General features: G+C 48.5%; 9 protein-coding genes across 9 annotated transcripts; 6 read left to right on the top strand and 3 right to left on the bottom strand.

Moving 5' to 3' along the window:
- Positions 1-199: 199 nt before the first annotated feature.
- On the top strand, positions 200-1,448 carry ASPWEDRAFT_55434 (acyl-CoA dehydrogenase family protein; the record flags this gene model as incomplete). The annotated part of the gene is made up of 2 exons (XM_040838208.1): positions 200-395; positions 442-1,448. The coding sequence occupies 2 exons, from the start codon at positions 200-202 to the stop codon at positions 1,446-1,448; spliced, it is 1,203 nt and encodes a 400-aa protein (XP_040683590.1).
- Positions 1,449-1,588: 140 nt separating this feature from the next.
- On the top strand, positions 1,589-2,476 carry ASPWEDRAFT_46658 (class I SAM-dependent methyltransferase). The gene has a single exon (XM_040836812.1). It carries the CDS (start codon positions 1,607-1,609, stop codon positions 2,291-2,293), a length of 687 nt encoding a protein of 228 aa, XP_040683591.1. The 5' UTR covers positions 1,589-1,606; the 3' UTR covers positions 2,294-2,476.
- ASPWEDRAFT_177647 (uncharacterized protein) lies at positions 2,326-2,970 on the bottom strand (the record flags this gene model as incomplete). The annotated part of the gene is made up of 2 exons (XM_040831695.1): positions 2,326-2,919; positions 2,965-2,970. 2 exons carry the CDS (start codon positions 2,968-2,970, stop codon positions 2,326-2,328), a joined length of 600 nt encoding a protein of 199 aa, XP_040683592.1.
- Positions 2,971-4,350: 1,380 nt separating this feature from the next.
- ASPWEDRAFT_299696 (uncharacterized protein) lies at positions 4,351-5,774 on the bottom strand. The gene is made up of 5 exons (XM_040833345.1): positions 5,162-5,774; positions 5,086-5,113; positions 5,012-5,030; positions 4,882-4,959; positions 4,351-4,824 (listed from the first exon to the last, which is right to left on the bottom strand). The coding sequence occupies exons 1-5, from the start codon at positions 5,374-5,376 to the stop codon at positions 4,472-4,474; spliced, it is 693 nt and encodes a 230-aa protein (XP_040683593.1). The 5' UTR covers positions 5,377-5,774; the 3' UTR covers positions 4,351-4,471.
- Positions 5,775-6,240: 466 nt separating this feature from the next.
- On the top strand, positions 6,241-14,638 carry ASPWEDRAFT_33136 (uncharacterized protein; the record flags this gene model as incomplete). Its single annotated transcript, XM_040833741.1, has 11 exons — positions 6,241-6,855; positions 6,918-7,351; positions 7,416-7,575; positions 7,632-8,243; positions 8,294-8,414; positions 8,473-8,632; positions 8,682-9,708; positions 9,759-11,420; positions 11,467-13,374; positions 13,432-13,752; positions 13,802-14,638. The coding sequence occupies 11 exons, from the start codon at positions 6,241-6,243 to the stop codon at positions 14,636-14,638; spliced, it is 7,857 nt and encodes a 2,618-aa protein (XP_040683594.1).
- Positions 14,639-15,664: 1,026 nt separating this feature from the next.
- On the bottom strand, positions 15,665-18,350 carry ASPWEDRAFT_46662 (HET domain-containing protein). The gene is made up of 2 exons (XM_040836813.1): positions 17,561-18,350; positions 15,665-17,510 (listed from the first exon to the last, which is right to left on the bottom strand). The coding sequence occupies exons 1-2, from the start codon at positions 18,218-18,220 to the stop codon at positions 16,020-16,022; spliced, it is 2,151 nt and encodes a 716-aa protein (XP_040683595.1). The 5' UTR covers positions 18,221-18,350; the 3' UTR covers positions 15,665-16,019.
- Positions 18,351-19,390: 1,040 nt separating this feature from the next.
- ASPWEDRAFT_46664 (uncharacterized protein) lies at positions 19,391-21,010 on the top strand. Its single transcript, XM_040836814.1, has one exon. It carries the CDS (start codon positions 19,708-19,710, stop codon positions 20,983-20,985), a length of 1,278 nt encoding a protein of 425 aa, XP_040683596.1. The 5' UTR covers positions 19,391-19,707; the 3' UTR covers positions 20,986-21,010.
- A 194-nt stretch (positions 21,011-21,204) lies between these two features.
- On the top strand, positions 21,205-23,039 carry ASPWEDRAFT_73305 (PHD finger domain-containing protein). Its single transcript, XM_040839307.1, has 2 exons — positions 21,205-21,268; positions 21,314-23,039. The coding sequence occupies exons 1-2, from the start codon at positions 21,232-21,234 to the stop codon at positions 22,777-22,779; spliced, it is 1,503 nt and encodes a 500-aa protein (XP_040683597.1). The 5' UTR covers positions 21,205-21,231; the 3' UTR covers positions 22,780-23,039.
- Positions 23,040-24,347: 1,308 nt separating this feature from the next.
- Positions 24,348-26,503, top strand: ASPWEDRAFT_143956 (sugar porter family MFS transporter; the record flags this gene model as incomplete). Its single annotated transcript, XM_040829454.1, has 7 exons — positions 24,348-24,416; positions 24,467-24,518; positions 24,565-24,820; positions 24,866-25,114; positions 25,159-25,797; positions 25,847-25,977; positions 26,033-26,503. 7 exons carry the CDS (start codon positions 24,348-24,350, stop codon positions 26,227-26,229), a joined length of 1,593 nt encoding a protein of 530 aa, XP_040683598.1. The 3' UTR covers positions 26,230-26,503.

Here is a 26,503-nt window from a genome sequence, read left to right on the forward strand (position 1 = left end):
GTCGGCTGTATGCGGTTATATGCATGTCTCCCCACAGCATCATCGATCGCTTATAAACATCCCTTGATCCTCAATTATCCTCTTCAATCAATTCATCCATTAATCCCAAAGAATAAAAATGCTTCGCACTCTCACCCGCACAGCCCGGACAATCCGTCCATCATGTCGTCTCTTTTCCACCTCCGCCCATCGCCCCATCATGGAATTAACCGGCTTCAGCGATGAACAATTAACCGTCCGCGATGCTGTGTCTAATATCTGCTCTCGCTTCCCTAACACCTACTGGCAAGAACATGATCAGAAAGAACAAGATCCGACGGATTTCCACGCGGCACTCGCCAAAGACGGGTGGCTGGGTATTGCCCTTCCTGAGCACTTGGGTGGTGGGGGATTAGGTATGCCTTCTACATTCTATACAATCCACGATCTAATCCTCTATAGGTATATCTGAAGCAACAATGATGATGCAAACCATCACACAATCCGGCGCCGGAATGGCCGGTGCCCAAGCCATCCACGCAAACGTGTATGCAACACAACCACTGGCCAAATTCGGGAGCGAAGAGCAAGTCAACGAGACCATTCCCAAGATCATCAACGGGACGTGGCGGACGTGCTTTGGCGTGACAGAGCCAAACACGGGGCTGGAGACGCTGAAGCTGAAAACGCTAGCAAAGAAGAAAGATGAGCACACGTATACCGTGTCTGGGCAGAAGATCTGGATTACGTGTGCGCAGGTGGCGTCGAAGATGATTCTGCTGGCGCGGACGACCCCGTTGGAGGAGGTGAAGAAGTCGAGTCAGGGGTTGTCGCTTTTCTGTATTGACCTTGATCGTGGACATCCCGGGTTGGATGTGCAGAAGATTAAGAAGATGGGTGGGCGAGCCGTGGATGCGAATGAGGTTTTCTTTGATAACTACGATATTCCAGCCAGCACGCGCATTGGGGCTGAGAATGACGGGTTCAAAATCATCCTCCACGGCATGAATGCCGAGCGATGCCTGCTCGCCGGTGAAGCGCTGGGATTGGGCTATGCCGCACTCGAAAAAGCAGTGCAATACGCCAACGACCGCGTTGTCTTTGGCCGGCCCATCGGAAAGAACCAGGGCATTGCGCATCCCCTCGCCGACGCATGGATGAAGCTCGAAGCAGCCAAGTTGGCCACCTACCATGCAGCCAGACTGTACGATGCCTCTGCAGCGGATGAGTCTATCCCGATGCACTCGGTCGGAGTGGCAGCCAACAGTGCCAAGTATCTTGCTGCCGAGGCGGCATTCACGGCGTGTGAACGGGCTGTCTTGACGCATGGTGGCATGGGATATGCGATGGAGTACGATGTGGAGAGATATTTGAGGGAGATTCTGGTGCCGCGGATTGCGCCGGTCAGTCGCGAGATGATTATGAATTATGTGGGCGAGAAGGCATTGGGGCTGCCTCGTAGTTATTGACAATACTATCGTATGCATATAAATATAATAGATGAAAGAGTCTATCAATGTGAATCTATATGGAACCAATCAGATGACGCAATTGGTAATTACCCCGCAATGCGGAGATATAAAGAACCCCTCTTCGCTTTATTAACCACCAACATTCAATCAACAACATGGCAGGGAACGACCGGTTCAACGATGAAGCGTCCAACTGGGACAACAATCCTTCTGTCCAAGAAGCAACTCGTCTAGCGTTCGACACTCTTCAACCCATCCTCTCTCAATCCAATGACGTCCTCGAAGTAGGCTGCGGAACAGGCCTTTTGACCCTCCGCGCCGCCCCATTAGTCAACCAAATCGTCGCCATCGACCCAGCACAGGGAATGATTGAGATGCTCCAGAATAAACTCACTTCCCCCGATGCGCCAGACAATATCAAACCCATCTGCCTCCTCCTGGAAGACCCAGAAGATAAAGCCCTCCCACCGGCCAACCCCGCAAATCCAACCGGTGAACGGAAGAAGTTCGACCTGATCACATCCCATCTTGTTCTTCACCATGTTCCCGATGTAGAAGCGTTCCTGCGCACGCTACTTGGCTGTCTCAAGCCCGGTGGCCGAGTCGCGTTGACGGATTTTGAGGATTTCGGGCCTGCTGCGATCAAGTTTCATCCGCCGTCGAAGTTGGAGGGGGTGGAGAGACATGGGATTCAGAGAGAGTGGATTGAGGGATTACTCAAGAAGGTTGGGTTTGAGGATGTCAGTGTACGAGTCGGATGGACGATGGACAAAGATGTGAGCGAGTGGAAGGAGGAAGAGAGTCTGCCATTTCCGTTTTTGATATGCGAGGGGAGGCAATAATTCAACTAAATACAATATCAAAGATACACTATCTAATGATGATTACTCGCAATCTCATCCAAAAGCCCCTGGACATGCTCCGCATCCCTCCGAATGTGCCACTCACAAGTCCCCCACGGCCAGACAGGAATCAGATCCCCATCCGCCTTGTACTCGTAGAACTGCACCATCCGCCCAACAGCAACTGCCCCCCGAAGAGGACATTCATGGCACTCCTTTCTCTCTTGATACGCCTTCCCCAGCGCCCTTCGCAAATGGCTCTGCTCCTGAACCCACGCCGTCCTGCGATCCTCATCGAGCGCTGATCGACAGAAGACGGTAAAGAACGGGATGCTGTTGGCTTCGTCCTTTCGGGACCGGATGGCCACTCTGATGGTGTCGGGCTGCTCGAGACCATTGAGTTGATCGTAGGTCCGGGATTGCTTGTATTCCTCGTAAGTCTCGTAGTCGAGTTTGGTAATGTCGTAGTAGTTTTTTTCCATCTCGTGTTCATTGTATTCCAGGATGTAGTCTTGCCAGGGGAAGATCGTTTTGAGGATTTCGCACCAGATGCCCCCGATGCTGCGGTCGGTGGACTCGCGGGTGATTAGCTGGAGCTGGGATGCGACGTACTCGTTGTCGTTGTACTGTTTGGTTAGACCAGTGACGATGATGAGGGGAGAGGGACTTACAGGCATTATTGCGATAGTTGGGTGTTGGTTGGAACGTGAATTGAAAGTTGATCGTACATCAGACGACGAGAAGATGATGTGATGGAGGTTTATATATTGACTCGATGGGAAGAACAAAGAATGAGTATTCGACGTTTCATTGTTTAGATGAAACAGTAAACAGCCAAGGAGAGTTGTATTTATATCTTCTTTATTGTCATGAAAAAAGGCATATCGTCTTTATACTCGATTATTTACCATTCGCAACATTTCTTAATTGTTACACAGTTCCTGGAGCGTAGGTCAATCTCCATTTCGTTCGTATAGATACAGCCGATTCTTTATACAGATGATACACAACAAAGACAGCTACTCGATGCCAATGCAAGGCAATCAGCAGCAGAGAGCCATGCCTCTTAGAGGTATCAATTCCACGAAGAGTAATCACGGTAATCACCTTTTTAGTTGAACAGATAATCTCAACATCAGAAAGCCTATAAATATATTTCTTTGAATGAAACAGAAACATAACGAAACACAACAATCTATCCCCGCAATGCATAGTAACGACAGAAATTATTCTTCCGTATAGTGAGACCAATTTACTTCAAAACAGAGAATAAGTCAGAACAGCACATTTCGATGTTGGGTTCGATGGCTATGATTTAAAAAAAGTGGGGGGTTGAGAGGGTGAGTTGAGGGTAGATATATTGCTTTTTGTGGATGATGCAGATCGCCGCGAAAAGAACACTCCAAACATAGGGCCTATTTATCCGCCTGGAATGATAGGAATTTAAAACAAATAAGCGAGTAGACATTACATGTGGCCTGCTAGTTACCTGACCTCGTGGATATGGGATAGATGGATAGTTCCTCTGGTTCTGATGGATCGGAAGAGAAGCAGGATAGACGTTCAATATATCCGATGTGACACAAGATAATATCACCAATTACCCGAAGCAGAGATGCATCAAGTGATAAAGAATATTGAATGCCGCTCGATGCGACATTTTGAAGAAAAAGTGAAGACTCAACGTTTTCACCGACGGGTTACACAACGACATCGGATCTCTACACCGCTAGATTGCACTTCTCGATCTGGCATATTGAACGATCGCCAGAGCTCTCTGGGATAAAGCTAGCGAACCGATGTCAAGTGGAACTATATTCCAACATGTAATACCTTGACACGTATCATGCAAGGTTCATGCAATAAGAAACTGTCTTCGAAGATTTGCTACTCCCAGTCATCTCTTTGGTATATATCTTCTGTATCTTATTGTTAAACGAATTATCCACGACAGAATCAAACAATTGCGATTGTAATATATGTCCAAGCCACTAGATACACAAGCTAAGCTGCTATATCCACAGTCCGACGGATGCGATTGACCGTTTGAGTGACCGCCTCTTTATCACCAACTCCCGGCACCTCATGACCCCCACCATGGACGTACGTTGATAGCAGGTCCGCCTGGAACATCTTCTGCATATCCACTGCCTTCGGGGCACACGGATCAGCCGAGCCCTAGATCAGGGTAGTTGGAATAGACAGAAACTCCGGAATCGCGTCTCCATCCACCTCGACAAACTTCCCTGCTTCGAGTTCTTTGTAGTCCAATGGACCCAGTCGTGGGGAGAAAAATACCGCACACTTGAAGGGGAAGGCGGCGATTTCTCCCGCTGCTTTTTGTCGCTGGAGGTGGACGAGCAGTGTGGATGCTAGCATCATGCCTTGGCTAAAGGCGAGAATACCATCATAGGGCCCGTCTTCGACGATTAGTCGTTGGAGGTCAGATACTGCTCGTAACGAGGCGTCGGTGGAGTTTGGGTCGAAATAAGAGAAGCCTTGGTCGCCTTCTGAGACAAAGTCTTTGATTTCTGCGTGGTTGTTAGACAGCACTGTGCATCATGACTGTGTTGGTCGGAGTAGAGTACCAGGGGCTAGTTCATAAGGAAACATGCCCTCGACAAAGTCGTAGGTGTGGCCGTCTCCAAGTTCGTAACGGAGGGCCGCTGTGTATGTCAGTATAGATACAGCAATGGCCCAAGGTATTGACCACCGCACCTGTTTGCATCTCGAGAACCTGGAGGATAATTAAGCCCTGCTATTCTATTCCGGCTTGGACACAATGAGCTCACCTTTGAATTGGTTCCTACACCATGAAGACTAGATAGACCGTTAGTAACAGCCGGTTGACGGGAAAATCAACCATACCAGAGAAAATGCATAATTGTGAGAGTGAAAATGAAGATACAAAGCTGGTTCAATTGTTGAATATGTGAAAAGTCAAGTAGATTGAGGAATCCGACGTGAACTCCAGGATCGTGGAATAAAGTCTTTTGCATTAAATTGTCCAAAGGCGGAAACAGCCATCTATGCCGACTCGTGAACGGTGGAGCCACGCATCTCGGTCTATTTGATCTGTGCATCGTCAATGCAGCCCATGTGGATCTGGATTCCGATAGATCGTGCAGCCTGCAGCGTGACACAGCTCAATGTTTGATAAGTAATCACGATTGATCAGTAGTGCTTTCATTCGCTCTATGAAATTTGGCGAAAAGCTCCAGTCTTCACAGACATGCCTGCTACCCGGGCAGTGGGCGCTGATGTCTGTTTATTCCCAGGTTCAGAGCCCAAAAATACGCAAAAAGGACTACGGGCAATATGCAGCATATCTTCCGTTTCGAGTAGCAGATAAGCCACATATGCCTTCTCGATGCCAATAGCTTAGATACCCCCCGACAGCGACGTCGGGATGATCGTGAGACTGTGTCACTCAGCTGAGATTGCCAAGGTCAATGGTGCCAAGAGTGGAGGATCTCGATTTGCCCGATCTGCCGAACTGGTCATCTGGTCAGAGGCAAAGCAAGGTTGTTGGGCAGACCAAGGTGCAGCGCAGATTGCCGTACCGAAAGCCTTGTTTGTGGACCATTCTGTCACACCGTGAGTCCTCGAGGCTGATCTTTGGAGAAGCGTAGGCATCCGACCGCATGTTGGTCTCCATCCTTTATCACACTGTCTAGAAGACCTGGTTGGCCTTCTCGGTGGTAAATATGACGAGTATTCAGTTGAACTATTACGTCCGTTCGTGGATTCAGGTCCACGCCAAGGTGATCGACACAAGTGTGCTCTCTGTTATCATTACCCACCTGTTCCCGTCTGGGTAATAGGTTAGAGTATATATATGGCGGAACCCTGCTCTGATTTCTATTCCCAGTATCCCCTATACATCCCCTTCTACATCCTCGAAACTCACCAACCTTAATCATAACCAACTCATAATATAATTCATAATGCCGGGGATCATTGACACCACCACACCCATGCAGCCATTGGCTGTTGTAGGGTTCGCAATGCGATACCCCGAAGATGTCACTACACCAGAATCGTTCTGGCAAATGCTGAACGAAAAGCGATGTGCATCCACCAAATATCCAGCAGACCGGCTGAACATCGACGCTCATTATCACCCAGACAAGACACGACTAGATACTTTGTCTGTCCAGGGCGGACACTTCATCAAGGGAGACATCGGAGCTTTTGACGCCCCCTTCTTTTCGGTCACAGCGGCCGAGGCTGAGGGAATGGATCCCCAGCAGCGGATGGCCTTGGAAACGACCTATCATGCCTTGGAGAATGCAGGAATCTCCATTGAGAACATTTCTGGTAGCCAGACGTGTGTCTTTTCAGGCTGCTCGGCAAATGATTATAGTACTTTCAATGCCAAAGACCCGCAGACACCAGCCAAATATGCAGCCTTTGGCCAGGCTATGTGTATGATATCTAATCGTATTAGTTGGTTCTACAACATGCGTGGTCCCAGTGCAAATGTCGATACAGCGTGCTCCAGTAGTCTTGTGGCGCTGGATATGGCATGTCAGTCGATACGGAGCGGAGCGTCCAGCATGGTAAGTAGCAAAGAGCTCATTAAAATCAGTTAATTCAAATTATACTAATACCGACGGGATAGGGAGTTGTCCTTGGTATCAACTTGATGTTCGCCCGAGAGTGGACAAACTCGCTGGATAACCTAGGATTCTTCTCGTCAGACGATCGATGTTTCAGCTTCGACAGCCGTGCAAATGGCTACGCTCGGGGTGAAGGTCTAGGTGCACTGGTCATCAAGCCTGTTCAAGATGCCATCCGCGACGGTGATACCATCCGTGCTGTGATTCGGTCAACCCTTTCGAACCAGGATGGTCGAACTCCTGGTATCACCCAGCCCAGTCGGCAAGCTCAGCAATCACTGATCGAGGAGGCTTACCGACAAGCTGGGCTGAGCCCGGCAGCTACACGATACTTCGAAGCACACGGAACTGGTACCCCTGTCGGAGATCCGATCGAGACACGGGCGATTGGTGGTGTGTTCCGTCAGCATCGCTCAAAGGAAAGCCCACTCTACATGTAAGATATCTGGGATCGAATCAAGGCATTGCCACCTTTTACTAACGGTGCATATTGCTTCTAGCGGCTCCGTCAAGTCGAACATTGGACACCTCGAGGGTGGAAGTGGTGTGGCAGGAGTGATCAAGACTATCCTCGCCTTGGAAAGAGGCATCATCCCACCCGTCAGTGGCAACTTCGAATCGATCAATCCAAAGATTGACACGGAGCACTTGAATCTCGAGGTAAGTGTTTAGATCCTGGCTATGCGGGAACGCACTAAGACTCATGTCTTAAATAGGTTGTCTCGAGTCCCACCCCTTGGCCTCGAGGACTGCGCCGGGCGTCGGTGAATTCCTTTGGTTTCGGCGGTGCAAACAGTCATGCTATCCTGGAAGATGCTCATCACTTTTTGCTACATGCAGGTCTGCAGGGCTTCCACAACACTGTGATTGAGCCTCCGTCGCAGCGGCAACAGAAAAACCTCGCAAATGGCAATCATGCCGATGGCGATCGTGCGAGCGGTGATCATGCTAACGGCAATTATGTCAATGATGCAGCCAGCGAGAACAGTGAGGAAACAATCAATGAGGCTGTCACAGAGCTCGTCATGAACGGCGACCAACCCAAGCCCAACCCCCGTGTGTTGACCTGGTCAGCTGCCGATGAGGCCGGTATTTCTCGACTTGATGAAGTCTGGAAAGAATACTTCAACAGTTCGTCACTGTCTAAGAATGAGGCTGGGCCATTCATTGAGAACTTGGCGTACACCTTGAACACGAGGCGAAGTCGACTTCCATGGACAGCCTATGCCATTGTGAATCCCGACGATGACATCAAACAGATCGGAAGCAAATGGAGTTCCCCGATCAGATCGAAGTCGTCTCCTAAGCTGGGATTTGTGTTTACCGGAGTACGTAGACTCTTTGTCCACAATTGACCATAGCTGACCATATTTTGTAGCAAGGAGCGCAGTGGGCCACCATGGGCCGTGAGCTACTGACCTGCTATCCAGTTTTCCGCAACAGCCTAGTCATGGCGGGGATGTATTTGCGGTCTATTGGTTGTTCCTGGGATTTGCTAGGTATGTGAAGCGCTTATCGCCATTGACATGAACATTTGGTTCGCTAACTGCCGGACAGAGGAGCTTGAAAAGGGTGATTCTGAATCTTCAATAAACGAGCCAACCTTTGCACAACCTCTTTGCACCGCAATCCAAGTCGCCCTGGTCGACCTCATGCAAAGCTTTGGTGTGATTCCTGAAGCTGTCGTCGGCCATTCATCTGGAGAAATTGCAGCAGCGTCAGTATCACTCTATAATTCTCCAGAAAGGGTTACTAACATTAAACAGTTACTGCTCGGGCGCCATCTCACAAGAGTATGCATGGAAACTTGCATACTATCGTGGTGCCTGTGCCGCCACACTCGCTGCGACCAGCACGACGGATGGCACCATGATGGCCGTCGGTCTCTCTGCTGAAGATGCTAAGCCTTACCTCGAGCGACTAACTGAGAACGGGGATATGCTGCGTGTGACAGTGGCTTGTATCAACAGTCCAAAGGGCGTCACCTTATCCGGCTTACGCCACCAGATCGTGACGCTGAAGAAGTGGCTGGATGAAGAGAAGGTTTTTGCTCGTATGCTGCCAATCCCCGTGGCATACCACTCTTTCCAGATGGAGGAGATTGCGGGCAAATATCGACTCAGTGTGGGAGACTGCACCAGCGTTCCTCGGGGTGCTTCATCCAGAAAATCTCGTATGGTGTCTTCAGTCACCGGTGAGTGGGTGTTGGGTGAACAGTTATCCAAGGCCGACTACTGGGTGAAGAACCTCGTCTCGCCGGTTCAATTCCTGGGTGCTTTGGAGAAAATCTGCGTAGCTACATCGACACCCCCAACAAAGAAACTGGACGGCAGCCATCACAAGTTCCTCACTGTCGATACTCTTGTTGAGATTGGTCCACACGCCGCAATGCGAGGTCCTGTCCGAGATACATTGCGACGACTCGGCCAGGACAAGAAGATCGGCTATGTTTCAGCCTTGATGCGCAAGGCAAATGCCATCCAGACAACCTTGGACGCCGTCAGTCAGCTGTATTGTCTGGGGTATCCAGTAGATCTATCTACTGTCAACTCAACATACTCTGGAGAGAAAAGAGTCAACCGCTCGTCGAAGGTACTGAGTGACCTGCCATCATACAGCTTCAACCATACCAAATCCTACTGGCACGAAGGCCGTGTGAGCAAAGGCTTCCGATTCCGTCAATATGGACGACACGAAATGCTGGGCTGGCAGGATGATGACTGGAATCCTTTGCAGGCTAAATGGAGCAATTTCCTGCAGCCATCAGACCCAGTTTGGGTTAAAGATCACAAGGTATGCTGTTTCGGATTCAAGTATGATTTGCCCAAACTGACCTTCCTCAGATCAACAATACCATTATCTTGCCTGGAGCTAGCATGGTTACGATGGCGATTGAGGCCGTCAAACAGGTTACCGATCCCAAGGAAGTTATAACTGGGTTCAATCTCAAAAATGTCAACTTTCTGTCGGCTTTGAAGGTTCCCACAGATGGCTCCGGAATCGAGACGCGTTTTTACATGCAACCTCGCCAGGGCGACGGTTGGTATGACTTCACTCTCTGTAACTACAATGGAGAGTGGATTAAGAACTGCACCGGTTCGATCCAAGCTGTTCGTCAGCGAGCAGCAAACCCAGTTGATAACGGTCGTGTCTCGAGGAAGACTCAGGCTCTTGAGCTTGCTGCGTTCAGTGCGATGCAAGAAGCTTGTCCGGAGGTTCTGGACGCAGCGCACTATTACAAAATGCTCGGCAGTTACGGCTATCAGTTTGGGCCGACATTCTCGACAGTCGAAGGCATTATGACTGACACAGAAAACCAGCTGATCACTCAGATCAAGACGTATGAGACTGATAGTGCGCTGACATTCAATGAGACTTATACCATCCACCCCACAACTTTGGATGGTTTGATGCAAACCACGCCCCTGCTTCGATCGCAGGGAGGCCGGAGGCAGATACCTGTCTCCATCCCGGTACATATCGGTGAAGCTTGGATATCCAACCGTGGGCTCGACTACGCATCCACGGACTCGATCAATGTTGGAACAACAATTCACCATATCGGTCGCCAGGAGTCCGTCTCGAGCATCGCCGCTCTCAACAAGGCCCAGGATGAGCTCCTCATTACCATGGCTGGCGTCACCTTTGCTGCAGTGGGATCCAATGAATCCGGTAATGGTGACGAGGAAACCGCCACAGGTCCACTCTGTCACAACATCGAATGGAAGCCGGATTTGGATCTTCTCAGTCCCAGCGAAATCCAACAGTTGTGCGACGAAGCAGGCCCTGACGCTTCTAATCAAGAAGGACCAATGGCTTTCTACTTGAACGTTGATCTGATGATCACAGGCTTCATTGTCCGAGCAGTCATTGCCTTGAACAGCACCGGCACAGAACTTCCAGGTCACCTGCGTGGATATCAAACCTGGCTCATGGACCAATACAAAGCTTTGCAAACGGGGCTTTCACCATTCAGCTCGGCCTTCTGGCAAGCGAAAATCAAAGACGACGAGGAATTCGAACGGTTCTGCTCTCGCATAGAAGGTCTCAACGAGCAGGGCAAGCTGTTTGCAACAGTTGGAAGAAATCTGGTCGCCGTCGCATCAGGAAAGACCACGGCTTCAAAAATCGTGCCATTCGACCTGGTCTGTCGATCAACTGATGAGATGTGGGAGAAGCTGGCCTGTGCTCAGCGCTGGAAGCCATTCCTTGATGCATTGGCGCATAAGAACCCCGGCATGAAAGTTCTCGAACTCAGCTCCGATATGGGCTCTATTGCTCATCAAATAGTCAAGGCTCTAGGGGGTAAAGAAGCTGACAGTCGCCGTGCGCCGCGCTATGCGCGCTTTGATGTTGCAAACAGCTCTAGCAGTCAGTTGACTACGATCCAGAAGCAGTTTGATGACTATGGCCCACGGGTGTCGTTCCAAACGTTTGATGCTAATGATGATCCAAGAGATCAGGGCATTGAGGTGGGGACATACGACCTTGTTGTCGCTACTTTGGTGAGTTCTTTTTATGCGCGATATAACTCAGTGCTAACTTCGACAGTCCCTCCATGCCACCAAGTCATTGGAAGCATCATTGAAAAACGTGAGAAATCTGTTAAAGCCCGGTGGGAAGCTCATCATTATCGAAGTCACCAACTCTGAAACCTTCCGAAATGGCTTCTTGTTCGGTTCCCTTGAACGATGGTGGCAAGGTACCGAGGCGTACCGAAAACAAAGCCCTTGCGTTAACGAAGGCAGATGGGAACAAGTGCTGTTGGAAACCAGCTTCTCGGGGTCTGAAATTTCTCTGGTTGATTATACCAACCCAGCCTGCCATGAGATCACGATGATCGTTTCGACTGCCGTTGCTCCAGAGGAAACGTCGGTGACAATCTCCAACGTGGCCCTCCTGTTTGATCCGAGTGCAGCGAATCAAAAGAGCTTGGCCGAAACAGTTGAACATACACTGAAGCGTTCAGAGCCATGCTCTGTCCAGCAGTGGTCCGTCCATGAGGATCTGCCCAATCAAGTGCCTGATGATCTCGTTTGTGTTGTGCTTCTGGAAGTTGGCCAACCCGTCCTAGCTGATCTTGATCCCAAGCTCTTCAAACTGCTCCAGCATCTTCCCTCTGTTGCCCATCGGATTATTTGGGTTGGCTCTGGGGGAGATATCAGATCATCGCCCGGTTTCCGCGTGGTAGATGGTCTCTTCCGAGTTCTGAACTCTGAAGACTCGAGGGGAAGTTTCACCACGCTCTCTTTGGAAGACAATTCAAAGACAGACGCCGATAAATCGCAGAAGATCCACAAAGTTATGCGAGCGATTTTTAGCTCTCCAGAGCCTGAAACTGAGTACGTCGAGAAAGACGGCCGTCTCCAGATTAACCGACTGGTAGAAGCCACCGGTCTCGACCGTGCCGTTACACAGTCACAGGATACGAAAACAATGAAATTGCAGCCGTGGAACTGCGGTTCTGCACTGAAGTTGAGCATCGGGTCACCTGGTCTCCTGGACAGCCTTCACTTTGTCGAAGATAAAGACCGTGACTTGCCCTTGCAACCACATATGCTAGAGGTGAAGGTACAAAGTGTAGGTGTCAACTTCCGGGATGTTCTCGTTGCCCTTGGTCGATTGGATCAAACGACTGTTGGATTCGAGTGCTCTGGTATTGTCACTCGTGTTGGCAGCGACAGTGGTGATTTCAAGCCAGGAGACCGCGTCACCGGTTGTGAGTTTGACACCTACCGGAGCCACGTTCGGTTGCAACGCGACACGGCTGTGAAAATGCCGGATGGAATGTCCTTTGCTGCCGGCGCCGCCATCCCAATCAACTTCATCACAGCTTGGCATGCCTTTGCCCAAGTCGCGCGCCTTGAGCCAGGCGAGACCGTGTTAATCCATTCAGCTACGGGAGGAACAGGACAGGCCGCTATCCAAGTGGCACAGTACCTAGGAGCGAAAGTGATTGCCACTGCTGGAAGCATTCAAAAGAAGCAACTCCTGAAGGATCGGTACGGTATTCCTGAAGAACGGATCTTCTCCAGCAGAGACGTGCAGTTCGCCGCTGGCGTGAAACAGGTTACTGGCGGCCAGGGTGTTGACGTTGTGCTGAACTCCCTGTCTGGAGATTTACTCGCGGCATCCTGGGAGTGCATTGCTCCCTATGGACGATTCGTGGAAATTGGCAAGACGGATATTCTTGCTCATCGTTCACTGGACATGTACCATTTTGCTCGAAACGTCGGTTTCAATGCCATCGATGTCGCTATGATGGTCAAGGAGCGACCCCGTCTAGTTGGCAGGGCTCTCCGTGCAGTCATGCCGCTGATTGCCGATGGGACTTTTACTCTTCCTGGTCCTCAGCATGTGTACGGTATCGGGGAGTTGGAAGCGGCGTTGAGAACATTGCAAGGAGGGCAGAGTTCAGGAAAGGTGGTTTTGGAGATGCGTCATGACGATTTGGTTCAGGTAATTTCGCCTTCCATACTACCACAAAAGACACCAGTACTAACCTCGTTGGCTCAGACAATCCTCCCTCCCCAGCCTTCGTATTCCTTCAATCCTGCTGGCACTTATGTGATAGCCGGTGGACTCGGAGGCTTGGGCCGTGGTATTTCCCGATGGCTCGTATCGCGCGGCGCCCGCCATCTCTTGCTGCTGTCTCGCTCCGGCCCAAAGAGCAAAGACGCACAGTCTCTCATCAAAGAATTAACGGACCAAGGAGCTACAGTTGTCGCCCCCGTTTGCGATATCACAAGTCAATCGGCAGTGGAAGCCGTACTGGGACAGCTCCCGTGTACCATGCCTCCTATCAAGGGATGCATTCAAGCTACGATGGTTTTGAGGGTAAGTAGGCTCCTCCCCGGTTACCCTCGATTGATCTAACGAATTTCAGGATATGATGTTCGAGCAAATGACATTCCAGCAGTGGGAGGAGGCAGCAGCACCTAAGATCCAGGGATCTTGGAACCTTCACCAACTACTACCCCGCGGGCTGGACTTCTTCGTAATGCTCTCCTCCATTTCCAGCATCATGGGCAACCGGGGTCAAGCCAACTATGCGGCCGCCAATACATACATGGATGGTCTGGCCCATTACCGGACTGCCATGGGTGAGAAAGCCGTGTCGTTGAATTTGGGCTTCTTCTTGTCTGCTGGTGTCGTGAAAGAAACGGCAGCGCTACAGGACCGATACGCATCGGACTTGCTCTTCAGACCTGTAGCTGAACCCGAGCTGTACGCTGTCCTCGATTACTACTGTGACCCATGCAGAGAAGCTCCCTGCGACCAGACCTCCCAAGCAATAGTCGGAATCGGTATTACCAAGAAACTGCAAGAACGCGGTCTCGATGCCGCCTACTGGCTCGAGAAACCAGCCTTCAAACACTTGGTCGCCGCAGAAAGTGGTGATGCAAGCTCTTCGACCTCATCCAGTGGCACGCAAATCTCTTCAGACTTCGCTGCCGCTGATTCATTGGCCTCGGCCAGCGCGATCGTCACTGATGCATTGGTAGCCAAACTGGCCAAGACGCTGGCTGTATCCAAGGAGGAATTCGACGTGAATAAGCCCATGCACAGCTACGGAGTTGACTCGTTGGTGGCAGTCGAGTTGCGCAACTGGTTTGCGAAGGAGCTGAAGGCTGAAATCGCTATTTTCAACATGCTTGGTGGTGCCACCATTGCCAATGTTGGTGCGCTGGCTGCGAGCAAGAGCTTTTCAGGAAAAGCATAGGTTGACACATCTCTTGGTTTAAATCATTCCAGATATTATAAATGTTCGTACGAGAGTATATAGAATGAGAAAATGGTGGAAACTTGATCAAGCCTTGTCATAGTTTGAAGCTGCGTAGAAGTCTCCTCCCGTCTCGAGGGCACAGCGGGCGATGTTTATCCCCACACAATACCTGGTTAACACTCCTTTCTCGACTTACGCGACGAAATTGCTAAGTTTTCGGTAGGAAATTCTCATCTGCTCATTGAAACTGCAACGATCAAGTTGATGAAGCTGATGAAATGAAAAGACAAGTTGGTGGAGGACGCGAAACGCGACAGGTTGAGACTAACCCTTGTCTGTTATGGTCAGCTGACTCGGCAGAGCAAGTCCGGACATTTGCCGACCGTCACCATTGAGTCGATGGTATTCCAGCAGATGGACACATTGAAATAGGGTTGATGATAATAGAGATACTGACTTGTTTTATGTGTTATTTTATTTTCATCGCTTTTTGACCGTTCTGGGTCAATTCTAAGTTGGATTAGTGGAGCTGAAACAATTATCGACAGAAGTATATTTTATGCAACATCAACTAGGGATACAAAGAACTAAACGAGGTGAACCTGATATTTTAAATCATTCATTTAATGATGCCTCACAATGAATATGAAGTAATTTCTCCGGACTAGGAGATACCAACACCCCTCACCCAACTCGCTCTCTTCATCAGTTCCTGCACTGTCCCCGAACCATCCATACTGTCCAATCCCCACGCCCGATACACATAATTCACAGCCAACCAAGCCCGGTCAACAAACGCACACCTTGGCCTCACACACAACTCCACCAGCAGAAAAGACAGTATATACCAACGGGTGGAATTCGGTATGGACGAGGTGGTGGACGATGAAACAGACTTTGAGATGATGCGGGCGACGTCGATGCAGGTGCGATGCAGGGTGTACTGAGATAGCTGGTCCATTGGGATCGTTCATAGCTGGATGTATCATTTACGCAGCAAGAAAAGTGATTTCATCTCAATGGGACAGATTTATTCCTAAATAAATATTTATCTAGAAGCTTGAAGATCCTTCTTCCACAAGGGCCATTTAATTCGGCGTTCTCAAACATTTCTTTTGCGACTGGTAAATTGGCACCTCTGTTCCAGAAGAATCTCCAGGACTCGGTCTCCACATCCATCATTCTTCGCTCCCTTCATAGCGTAGAGTGTCTCCTAGTTTGTCAAGCAGAATCATCATGATTCTACCCCCACATCGCATGTTGGGTACTGCTAAGTCGACATGATAACCATTAATCGAGAACCTTTAGAATACGATTTCCACAGCGATAATTCAACATTACACCGTTAAGAGCGTTGCTTGGGACGGATGTCCTGCCCTTACTTTCCAGCAGAAGCTGGATCTTCATTCTTTGCTGTTCCCTCAAGGATAAGCGTGTCTTCTGAGACGGATATCTCTCCGCATTGATCAAGCAGAAGCTCCATAACCTCCCGTGCCGGATTTGCGGCTGCGGCCTTGACAACAGACCCAGTAATCTGCAGGCGGTCCCCTTGTTGGTCGAACAGAAGTTTCAGGAGTTTGCGACTGCAATGCCTGGCTATATCAACTAATAGCCATTCAGAAATATCGAGATTGTGTCGGACCGTTTTGGGAAGACGTATTTTCGTCTCCAGATTGGAAACGTCGTATCCCATCAAATATGTGCTGGCAAGATTTGCTCTGATATTCCATGCACGCGGACTGTGGAAATCACCGAGTCTTTCCATTATATCCAACGCCTTCTCAAAGGTATATTCCGCGCGTTTCCTGTAGATAACTTTCTTGCGGCCATAGGCTGATTGCATATAGAGTAACCCGAGTTGGTCTAGACGTTCGACCGTTCCTGAGCAGTCTTTTCTAGGGTTCCTTGCGGTTGCTTCTTCGAGTGCTCTTGCTGCCTGTCTCCAGAGGCCTGCCCCTTTAAAAATCATTGCGTCGCTATACCGGTTATTGCTTTTCTCCGGCTTTGCGTCTACATAATCTGGCATAATGTGGTTTAGCTTGATTAAAGCCTTGTGCTTTTGAACATTATCGAAGCAGAGCTCCCAATTCCAGACTAGAATAACTTCATAGACTGAGTTCTCGGTTGGATCATTCTGGTCCTCCGAGTCCACTTCCAGTAGTGTCTCCCTCTGCTGGGCTGTGACCTCCAGCAGAACCACCGCATAATGCTCGTTGCATGCTCTGATTATGCTCGGCTTCGAGGACCCCTCGACCAGGCAGAGAATATCGTCTTTTTGTATAGCTTTGGCAGAAGCCCAGAGTCTCCATCTCTTCCCCCATCGACTCTGATACTCTTGTGACATGGCCATATCGTTGAAGAAAAACCCCACATGCTGTCTGCCATATCGGGAGCCATCAGCTTCGACTGAAATGACCCGACCTAAACTGTATACTTTACCTTTGATGAATGCAACTTGTCTATCAACCCAGGTATTGATAGATATCGCACCCGGGAGTATGTACTGGATGAGCTGCCGGAAGACGTCATTCCATGGAGTGGCATAGTCGGGGACTAATCCAGCCTCCTTTAGATCATCAGAGCACAGCCCGAGCAGTGCATATATCTTGTCATGACAGATGGTGGCCTGGTGTGTATGGTACATATCCACCAACTGCGCTATCGAGAGCGAGTTCGACGCCGACATTCCAATCGGCCGAAGACATGCCTCTCCTATAAGATAGGTGGCAGATTGGATAATACCCTGCAGCTCGGGCTCTTCATACGTAAGGTTCAAATTCCCGAGGCCTGAGCAGAAAGCGCTGCCATTCATCTCATCACGACCACACTGAATCAGAACACATCGCGCAGTGCCAACCTCTTGAAGGACCTGTATCCATCAGTCAGAATATGCCTAGGATATCTCAAGTATTACCTTACCCAGATTCGTTGAAACCAAGACCGTTTCAAAAGTGCCATACATGCTGTATATCCCTCAGCATGTACAGGCAAAGAGTGGTGATCATCGATCCTTTTGTGCCTGGAATTGTCCTTAATTGATCGCTTCTCATCATCATCTTCTTCGCTAGAGCTGTCGCTGGAAGAGTTGTCATCTACCTCAACCTTAGAGTCCGCCAAGCACTGGTGTTCGACAGGATCGTTTCCAGCAGCATCTTGGATGCATTTGAATGCCAAATGACTATCCTCCGATTTCTCCCCCAGCCAGACAACAACACGACTGGCTAGAGAATATATCCTCCCCATGGACTGAATCTGAACAACCTTTTCTGCGTCATTCCTCTGATCGATGCAAATCGCATCTACCCAAAGGATTCGGTCGAATGTATGATCTCGCAGATGGGAGAGTGCCGCATGGAGATTTGTCGTAACGGGAAAATCAAATCCATTCAAGAGAATTGACTTGGCTGCAGCTGGGTTTCCCCATACGTAGGAGAGCGCCTCGTAGCGGTGTTTGCGTGGTATTTCCAAGGAATATTCCACCAAGTTACATTCGATCGGGGCGTCATGGTCATGATTTGGCTTTAGAACGAGTATTCGAATATGCTCTTCCGGGAGGGCTGCATATGTGTACGATGACATCGTATCTAGGCTTCCCTGCAAGTTTTCTGTTGTCACAGCGTAAAAGGTGAGCATCGCACAAGGCTGGTCATTTTACCGCCTGTTTTGATGCCCCGCTTCGCCAACTCATCATAATCATGTGAGGCTGACACCTAGAGATCATGAGTGTATTAAAGAGCATGATATTCATATCTCGCTCAGAAATGATCTTGTACTTTTGGTGGTCAGATATACTCTAGTAGACGAGAGATGTAGTGCTTTAGATATTTCTTCCCGTTGAAAGATATTTGGTAATAAACACCTTCTAATAATCGGTAGACCGCCTGTTCATTATATATTTAAATCAGCTTCACACTTGACCAAAAATTGGATTATAAACGCATTGCCTGCAAATTTTTATACTGCGTGGTTTTGATTTTACAGGCTTTACGATAGATGTTATCTATACTCTGACTATTATGCCAGAGTCGAACATGAGGAAATATTATTGATATAATCATACCCCCTCTGCTATATACTGATCGCCTCCTACCTTGTGACCTTCCACTTCTAGTCTAATAGCATGTAAGTGATACTCGTCATTTGTAAACCCTGCATGTTATATTGGTATTCGAGATAGAGCCCTGTTGATATGTCCGACCAACGGTTTGATGAGTTACAGCCTTTCGTGATCACAGTTGCTTTTCTTCCATTCTGCCAATCAGCCCATACCATGCTGATAACGCACGTACTTATGGCGTTGCTCATGACTCGAGCGTTTCTTCCACCACACTGACGTGTCATGGCAGTAGTCCATCATGCCAATCACCTAGGAACATGACATGATCCCGATCAACGACACGAACTCGCGGGATTTGGGGGAAATATCTACGATGGTTGTCTCGTTCCTTTTTATCATGACTCATACTATATGAATAAAGCCCATCCCTGTTACTCTTTGCGGCATCGTTGTGCTGGCATAACTGCGGCCTTTTACCCCTCGTGGCTACACCAATCTATATTGCCAGTCCTACACCTTACAGAAAGGAGAACTAATGTTCCTGGCCATGCTACTTGCTAAGTTAGCATCTCTTTTGCTCCATGGATCCTTGATTTCTTTAGCTGCAGGTCGATTGTTTAGTTGTTTGTATGCACTGCCCAGTCCACCTGCACATATGTGACGCTGTCACCATTAATCATGTAGGATTTGTCTGGCTGCTTTATATTCTTTGTTTTACTGTCGTTAATGCCTGCAGGTATGTTACTGGATGATGTCATCTGCTTTCAATACCCTTTGTTCTTTCATTGCCGCAGTCTTTGTGCTTCCCTTTGCTGTCAATGTCGATATTGCTTCTTTTCACCAGCTTTGATGGCTCTGTAAAATGATCCATAGTGGTATACACGTAGGTTTCTATCCATGGCTGGCTATATATTCCCGTAATTTCCATTTGTGATTGTAATACAACACCGGCGTTTATTCTCCATCTTTGCATAAATCACACCCAGAAGCACTTGCATCGACATTAGACATGGCCGTTACATCCTTTGAAGCTTCAGTCTTGATTGGCCTAGTAAGCCTAGTCGGCATAATAGCCTGCGTATACTTTTCTGTGAGCCCAGCGAGACCTAAAAACCCTCTACCACCTCGCCAATTCCAAGACCCGGAAAGTTGTCACCTTATCATGACAGGAGAAAGGCTTCCCGACGGCAGCGAAAATCTACTGTCTCAATTCGAATCCAGAGCGCGTCCAAACCACCGACTTCGAATTGCATTTGGTATTGACAACGCGTTTACGAGTACAGACCAGCCTTATGTCAAACAGTTCGTGGAACGGGCAAAAAGCCATGCCAACGTCCCATCCGCAGACTGGATCGATTTGTCCCAGAAGATTGGCGATGCAGCTGGAAGCTGGCTGCAAGATGGAAAATTGATCCACTCGCCCAATCCTCGGATCAAGTTGACAAGTCTCATTCAGGCTTTATCCTTGCGGGTCGTCCTGCTCACCTTCTTCGGACTGGGATCGGAAGTTCTGGGGGATGGTGCCAATGGTGATTTGATCAACCTTGCTGGAGCAATAAATTGGGCATGGATGGCATCGAAAGAAGAACATACCATGCCTCGGTTCGAAGATAATGTTTATCTGCAAAAATGCTTATTCGCCATCCTCCCCGATCAAGACATGCACAACCCAAAGGGAAATCCGTTAAACTTCATTCTACCTGGATTCGAAACGATGTGGCGTGTTGTGTTGCGGTTGTTCCTTGAGGTTCAGTTTGCCGATAACGAGCATCGCGACATCCTGATTCACTTTGCCGAAACACCAACAAAAACGCAATTCCAGCAGCTGGACGGCAACAGACGTGTTTGCGCAGAATTCCTGGTCAACGAGGCTCTACGGCTCTATCCCCCGACACGACGGATCTATCGAGCTTTCCAACTTCGGACAGATGCCGAGCCTCTGGTTGTTGCTGCGGATGTGGAAAGCTGCCATACAGATGCTGAAATCTGGGGGCATGATGCCACTGTCTTCAATCCGGAGAGGTGGACACGGTTGACCAGCGAGCAACGAAACGCATTCTTTCCTTTTGGGAGTGCACCTTTTGTCTGTCCGGCAAAACCAGTCTTTGGGCCTAGGGTGATTGGATTGCTTGTCGGGGTTTTGCATGGTGAAATCGGATGGAAATGGAAGGTACACTCGGATGATGAAGCTATGATGGAGCATCTTCGTTCCAGACAGAGGTTGAAGAACGAGAGGGATACATATGAAGATGTGTATCTGGTTGGTCAATCTGGATGGATAGAATAGAAATCACCGACATCCTGAGGATGAGTATTTAATGTCTGATAGAAAGTCATGATGATCAATAAAATTGATGAGATATTCTGATCACTTGAACTCCGCCATCCCTGTTGCTATTGACGAATCGATGCAAACCACGTCGAGGCCCCTTACTCCGATCATGCAGCAAGGCAAATACACCGCCACGGCATCCATTTATTGTGAACTGTTACGTATCTGACCCAGCACTATCTCGCAAGTGGAATATTCAAAATGCCCATGCGAAGTTTGTTTAATATGCACATCGATGGTAAGACACCCGAGTGCAGCCTGCTTATAGTGCTGACAGAAACAGGGAAATGGTATCGCTGGCTCTATGGAGTGCGGGGATCTCGCTACTCGCCCGATTCATCTGCTAGTCTGGAGGAGATTAGGCGTATTACTTCAACATCTGATATCAGTAACTGGCAGTCCATCCCTTTTCCAAGTTCAGGGTGGACTAGTTTCAGATATGTGTTCACGATCGATAGGGATAGGGGATACTTGAAGTTGTCGCAGTGGAGGAAAGTCAATGGTGTCAGGACACGCTTGGTTAGACAAGCAGATCTTAAGAAGATCCAAGATACTTCGGTTGAATCGCTTGGTGCTATTCTTGAAGATGTGAATGAAACAGACCAGGTCACGTCGGACGATAGCCCATATGTGGCCATGCCGATATGCGACAAACTGCATCTCAAGATTGGGATGCCCTCAGCGTTGAATGAACTTCAATGTCGACTTTTTACACACTTTGTCAATTCGTGGCGATTCTATCTTGACGATACACGGGCATGGGAACGTCCCTGTCCGCAGCTCAGGACATTTGCCATTGCTATTCTGCGCCTGGCAGCTTGGGATCTCGAGGTTGTACCTCATCCATACGATGATGAGGTCCCCATCAATTACCCCCTTATACCATCATGGACGGCTCCCGATGAGGACATGTTCTGGTTCCATGGGTTTCTGGTTATTTTCCACGGTGCAGGGCAGACGGGAAAAGCAGTCAACATGGCTGTGCTGAAGGCTAGAAGGATGCAGTCTCTTGTCCGGATTATCCTCGTATCGCTGCCTGATATCGCTCTCGTTGAGGTCTCTGCTGAGAGTATCCGCTGCTCTTCAACCATTCCGCTTATTACCAATGATTCAGTGGTGCACTGCTCGCCTGGATTTCGACTTTTGGCATATATTTTCACTTCATCATGCTGGAAACCATCCATATATCACAGGGAGTGGTGGGGGGTTTATCTCCCTTTTGAAATACGCGACATGATACTACATAACATGGAATCCAGAGATATCATATCCTTTGCCCAAGCCTCACTTACAGTGCAGGAGTGGTATTACTCGTCTATCCCTCAATTCAGAGATTTAAAACCTCGGAACTTTGATTTTACAATATCCTGCTGTGGAAACCGTCACCTTTCTGACGTGGAGGGTATACGCTGTTCCGTATGCTATGCCTGGCATCACCTGAAGTGCATCCCAAACTTCCAGTCACTGGATGATAAATACATCTGCTCTCACTGCCAGCAAAATCAAACCTGCACATTCCTCGATATCGACGGCATCCATCAAACATCACGTACGAAACGTGTGGAAATGGGCCTTGAAGTGGTCGTTGATGGGTGTATCCAAACGCTCGGTCCATGCTTGCTGGATAAACGGCTGACAACACTACCGCGCAGGGGAGGAAGCTATGCGAGGGCTTCTCTTTATTATGTTGATTACAGTATATGGTTCAATGGTGCTTTTTCTGGACTAGCCTATAATCTTTGTCTTTAATATTGACGGAGTTTTCAAAATGCAGAATGATACTCTAACACTGTGCATACTTTGAGACCTGTCTTCGGATTCTGGGTCATTTCCTTGCTTGTCGGAGCTTTGTGCTTTGACATTGCCTCTGTTGTTCTGGTAAAGTTCTTAGTGCTCTTCAATTCTGATCCAATAAATGATTCTCTCGACCTTCTAAATATCCTATCGTCGGCATCGAAAAAAACTGGAGAACACATGAGATGGAGCTGCCCATCTACCGGCTCTTTTGCAGGTTTCCAGCACACCCAGCGCCTCCATGGCCTGTCGGGCGATACATATAACTCAGTGAGGGTTGGGAGAATCGGTCTGATACGTATGACGAAGCATCCAGTCGATCATCGCACAGTCATGGCGCAGATGGAAAGTGTTCCTCGACGGTTCCTCGACAGGTCCCCAAGGAATAATTTTAGTATTTTCGTGGAGATTCTTATGATACTCGTAAAACCATGGCCCAAACTCCGTGTTTGACTCTTCAGGCACATTGTCCAACTACCCCAGGGAGGCTTCCAAGTCGTCGGTCGCCTTTCTGGCCTCGACCACCGTATGGTCCACCGCACCCCGGTCGCCAGGAAACCGGCGCTGCACGCACAGAATGATAAAGTCTGCATACCGATCATTTCGATCCGCCTCAGGTACGATAATCCATCCGTTGGTAACGGGGAAGTACCTAATGATTGAGAAATACGTTGACCACAGCTTTGACTGCGTCCTGGTATGTCGAGTTGGATACCATTTGCTGACTCGTTAAACGCATCATACCGTCCATCATTATAGCTTGATATATAATCTTCATGGCAAATAAGCCAATGATACTCGTCTAAAGACACTCATTCTCATGGTCAACACCAATATTGAAGCATGTGTATCATTTAATACCAGTCAAGCTTTCAGCTTTATTCTGTGCTGACACTGCATTACTCGCCTTGAGACTGTGAAATCTGGGTATAATGACGGGCATTATAGAATATTCCACCCGGCTAAATTGCCAGAAATGATCATCGACGCGTGTGATTTATGCGATGACGTTTACCCATTATGCGGGGTGTAGATCTTCGGTTGGACGACCAGTGCCTCACCTGATATCAGGTTTATCTATGACATTCGAAAGTTGTCTTATCTTTCCTACAGTCTAAATATCATCTTATCTTTGTTACACAATGTAGAGTATTTTAAATTGTTTTCCCGCCAACGTCTCCGATAATCTAAAGCTACGGTTACATTCACCAATAATGAATCATCATACTGACATACACACCCTACCAGAATCCAAGCCAGAAGCGGAAGAACAAATACCCAAATGATCCATATGATGTCATGAAGTGCACTCCTAAATTCCCTAATCCGGAAAATAAGCCTATATCAAAAGATTTCCCCGCAATCTACTCCCCCACAAACCTTATCGGGTGACACGCGTGTGACAAACATGATTCTTGTTGATGTAGAGTTGCATTGGATAAATAGGGGGTGTTTCCCAGTGATGCATGGATTCCATTTTCCATTTCATTTCTGTCGAGTGTACTGTTTGTTCTGCGTTCGATATGACTGCTGCGATTGAGAAAAAGCCTTATTTTGGGTTGACCGGGGGGTGGTTGGTTGTTTGGATTACGGTGTGTATAAATTGAGTATACTTTGTATCTTCCTGCCAACAGTCTAACAGGTAGCATGTGCAACTGATATGATGCTCTTCGGCTACGACCAAGGCGTGTTCAGTGAGTCTACCTATCCCCTATGTTCCTTCTAATCTAATCGAAACAGGCGGAGTGGTCGTTACACAAGACTTCCTGCAAGTCCACGATCTGGTTGGCCCATCCAAGACGCAAGTCCTCTCGACCGTCACCGCTATTTATGATATAGGATGCTTCATTGGCGCAATCATTGCATTCAGTCTGGGCGAACGCTTTGGTCGAAAGAAATCAGTCCTGTGTGGCTCAGCAATTATGTGTGTTGGTGTGATTCTCCAGGCGAGCTCGTATAGTCTGGCGCAGATGTTTGTTGGACGGATTGTCCTTGGGTATGCTTCCATCTTATTATAATGGTTCTTGTTAACGCCTGATAGTATCGGAAATGGTATCAATACCGCTACGGCCCCGATCTGGCAAACTGAAACGGCACCAGCGCAGTGGAGAGGAAAACTTGTCATTCTTGAAATGGTGATGAATATCTCTGGGTACATGCTGGTTAATTGGATCAACTACGGCTTGTCCTTCCATGGAGGTGCTGTTGCATGGCGATTCCCCATCGCTTTCCAATTCGTCTTTATCTTCGTCCTCTTCTCAACCGTTCCATGGCTTCCTGAATCTCCAAGGTATGCCTTCCTATTCCATCATATATACCCAGCTAATTAGACAGATGGCTCCTATCCCATGGCCACGACACCGAAGCACTCCAAGTCCTTTCCTGCCTCGAAGCCAAACCCCTCAACGACCCATACATCTCCACCCAACGCAACGAAATGGAATACAGCATCCAGTATGAACGCGACAATGCCGTCCCCTGGAGAGACCTCTTCACACGCAAGAAAACCAACGACACAAAAACCCTTCGCAGACTCATCCTCGGCGCAGGGACGCAATTCATGCAGCAGTTCCAGGGAATCAACATCATGTCGTACTATATGCCGACGGTGTTGATTGATGCGGTGGGATTGTCGAATAGTATGTCCCGCTTGTTGACTGCATGTAATGCAACGTCGTATTTTGTGTTTTCGTGTTTTGCTGTGCCGTTGGTGGAGAGGCTGGGGAGGAGGGGGTTGATGCTTATTTCGACGTGTGGGCAGTTGTTGTCGTTTTTGATTATCACTATTTTGTTGAGGTTTTCTGAGAACCCAGGGAATGGGGATCGCATTGCGTCGGCTTCGATTGTGTTCTTCTTTTTATACTATATTGCCTTTAGCTTTGGGATGCTGGGGGTGCCGTGGTTATATCCAACTGAGATCAGTTCGCTTCCAATGAGGACGAAGGGGGCTTCTGTTGCGACAGCTACTAATTGGTATGGTTTTCCTATGCCGGGAATTAATATGAATACTGACATTATGAAGGATTACGAATTTTGTCATTGTCGAAATCACACCCATTGGCATCCAGAATATTGGCTGGAAATTCTGGATTGTCTGGACCGTTTTCAACGCTGTTTCTATCCCGATTATATACTGCTTCTATCCAGAGACAGGTAGTCTATTCTCCGCATGGTCAATAAGAGAGATAGATGAAGCTAACGATATCAGCAAACCGCACCCTCGAAGACCTGGATGCATACTACCGCACCAACCCTCCGCTGCTCGTCTTCAAAGACCCAGATGCCATTTCGACGAAGCGCCCGTTGAAGTATATTCAGCACGAGCAGGAGGAGCTGAACAAAAATGCAAATGAGAAGAGTGATCTATACAAAGCAGAATCTCCGATGGTGAAACATGTTGAGTAGGAAAGGGACTCCCTTGAACACGTTCTATTGCAGCTGAATTATCTACATCAAATATATCAACTTATCATCGAACTGAACCTGACGCGCATCTGTATACCGTCAATTGGCTTGGGAATGAATCTTCGGCCCTAGCTGTACTTTCAGCATCCAACATACCTTCAAGATATGATAATGGTTATCTCACATTGTAGACCGGCTCCTTCACTTCATATTCCCCACTTGGCTTTAGGATAGGTTCATTATTCGAGTCGCGTGCAATCTCACCCAGTCCGGC

The sequence above is a fragment of the Aspergillus wentii genome, assembly GCF_001890725.1.
Source record: "Aspergillus wentii DTO 134E9 unplaced genomic scaffold ASPWEscaffold_10, whole genome shotgun sequence".
NCBI classification, from domain to species: domain Eukaryota; kingdom Fungi; phylum Ascomycota; class Eurotiomycetes; order Eurotiales; family Aspergillaceae; genus Aspergillus; species Aspergillus wentii.

Coding starts and splice junctions, on each gene's coding strand:
- ASPWEDRAFT_299696 (XM_040833345.1), bottom strand. CDS start 5,376: ATGCACAGATCAAATAGACCGAGATGCGTGGCTCCACCGTTCACGAGT. Junction 5,114..5,161: donor ACAATTATGCATTTTCTCTG/GTATGGTTGATT, acceptor CGGTCTATCTAG/TCTTCATGGTGTAGGAACCA. Junction 4,825..4,881: donor TCCTTATGAACTAGCCCCTG/GTACTCTACTCC, acceptor ACAACCACGCAG/AAATCAAAGACTTTGTCTCA.
- ASPWEDRAFT_46658 (XM_040836812.1), top strand. CDS start 1,607: ATGGCAGGGAACGACCGGTTCAACGATGAAGCGTCCAACTGGGACAAC.
- ASPWEDRAFT_46664 (XM_040836814.1), top strand. CDS start 19,708: ATGGCCGTTACATCCTTTGAAGCTTCAGTCTTGATTGGCCTAGTAAGC.
- ASPWEDRAFT_73305 (XM_040839307.1), top strand. CDS start 21,232: ATGCCCATGCGAAGTTTGTTTAATATGCACATCGATG. Junction 21,269..21,313: donor GTTTAATATGCACATCGATG/GTAAGACACCCG, acceptor TGACAGAAACAG/GGAAATGGTATCGCTGGCTC.
- ASPWEDRAFT_46662 (XM_040836813.1), bottom strand. CDS start 18,220: ATGTCATCGTACACATATGCAGCCCTCCCGGAAGAGCATATTCGAATA. Junction 17,511..17,560: donor CTTGGTTTCAACGAATCTGG/GTAAGGTAATAC, acceptor TGATGGATACAG/GTCCTTCAAGAGGTTGGCAC.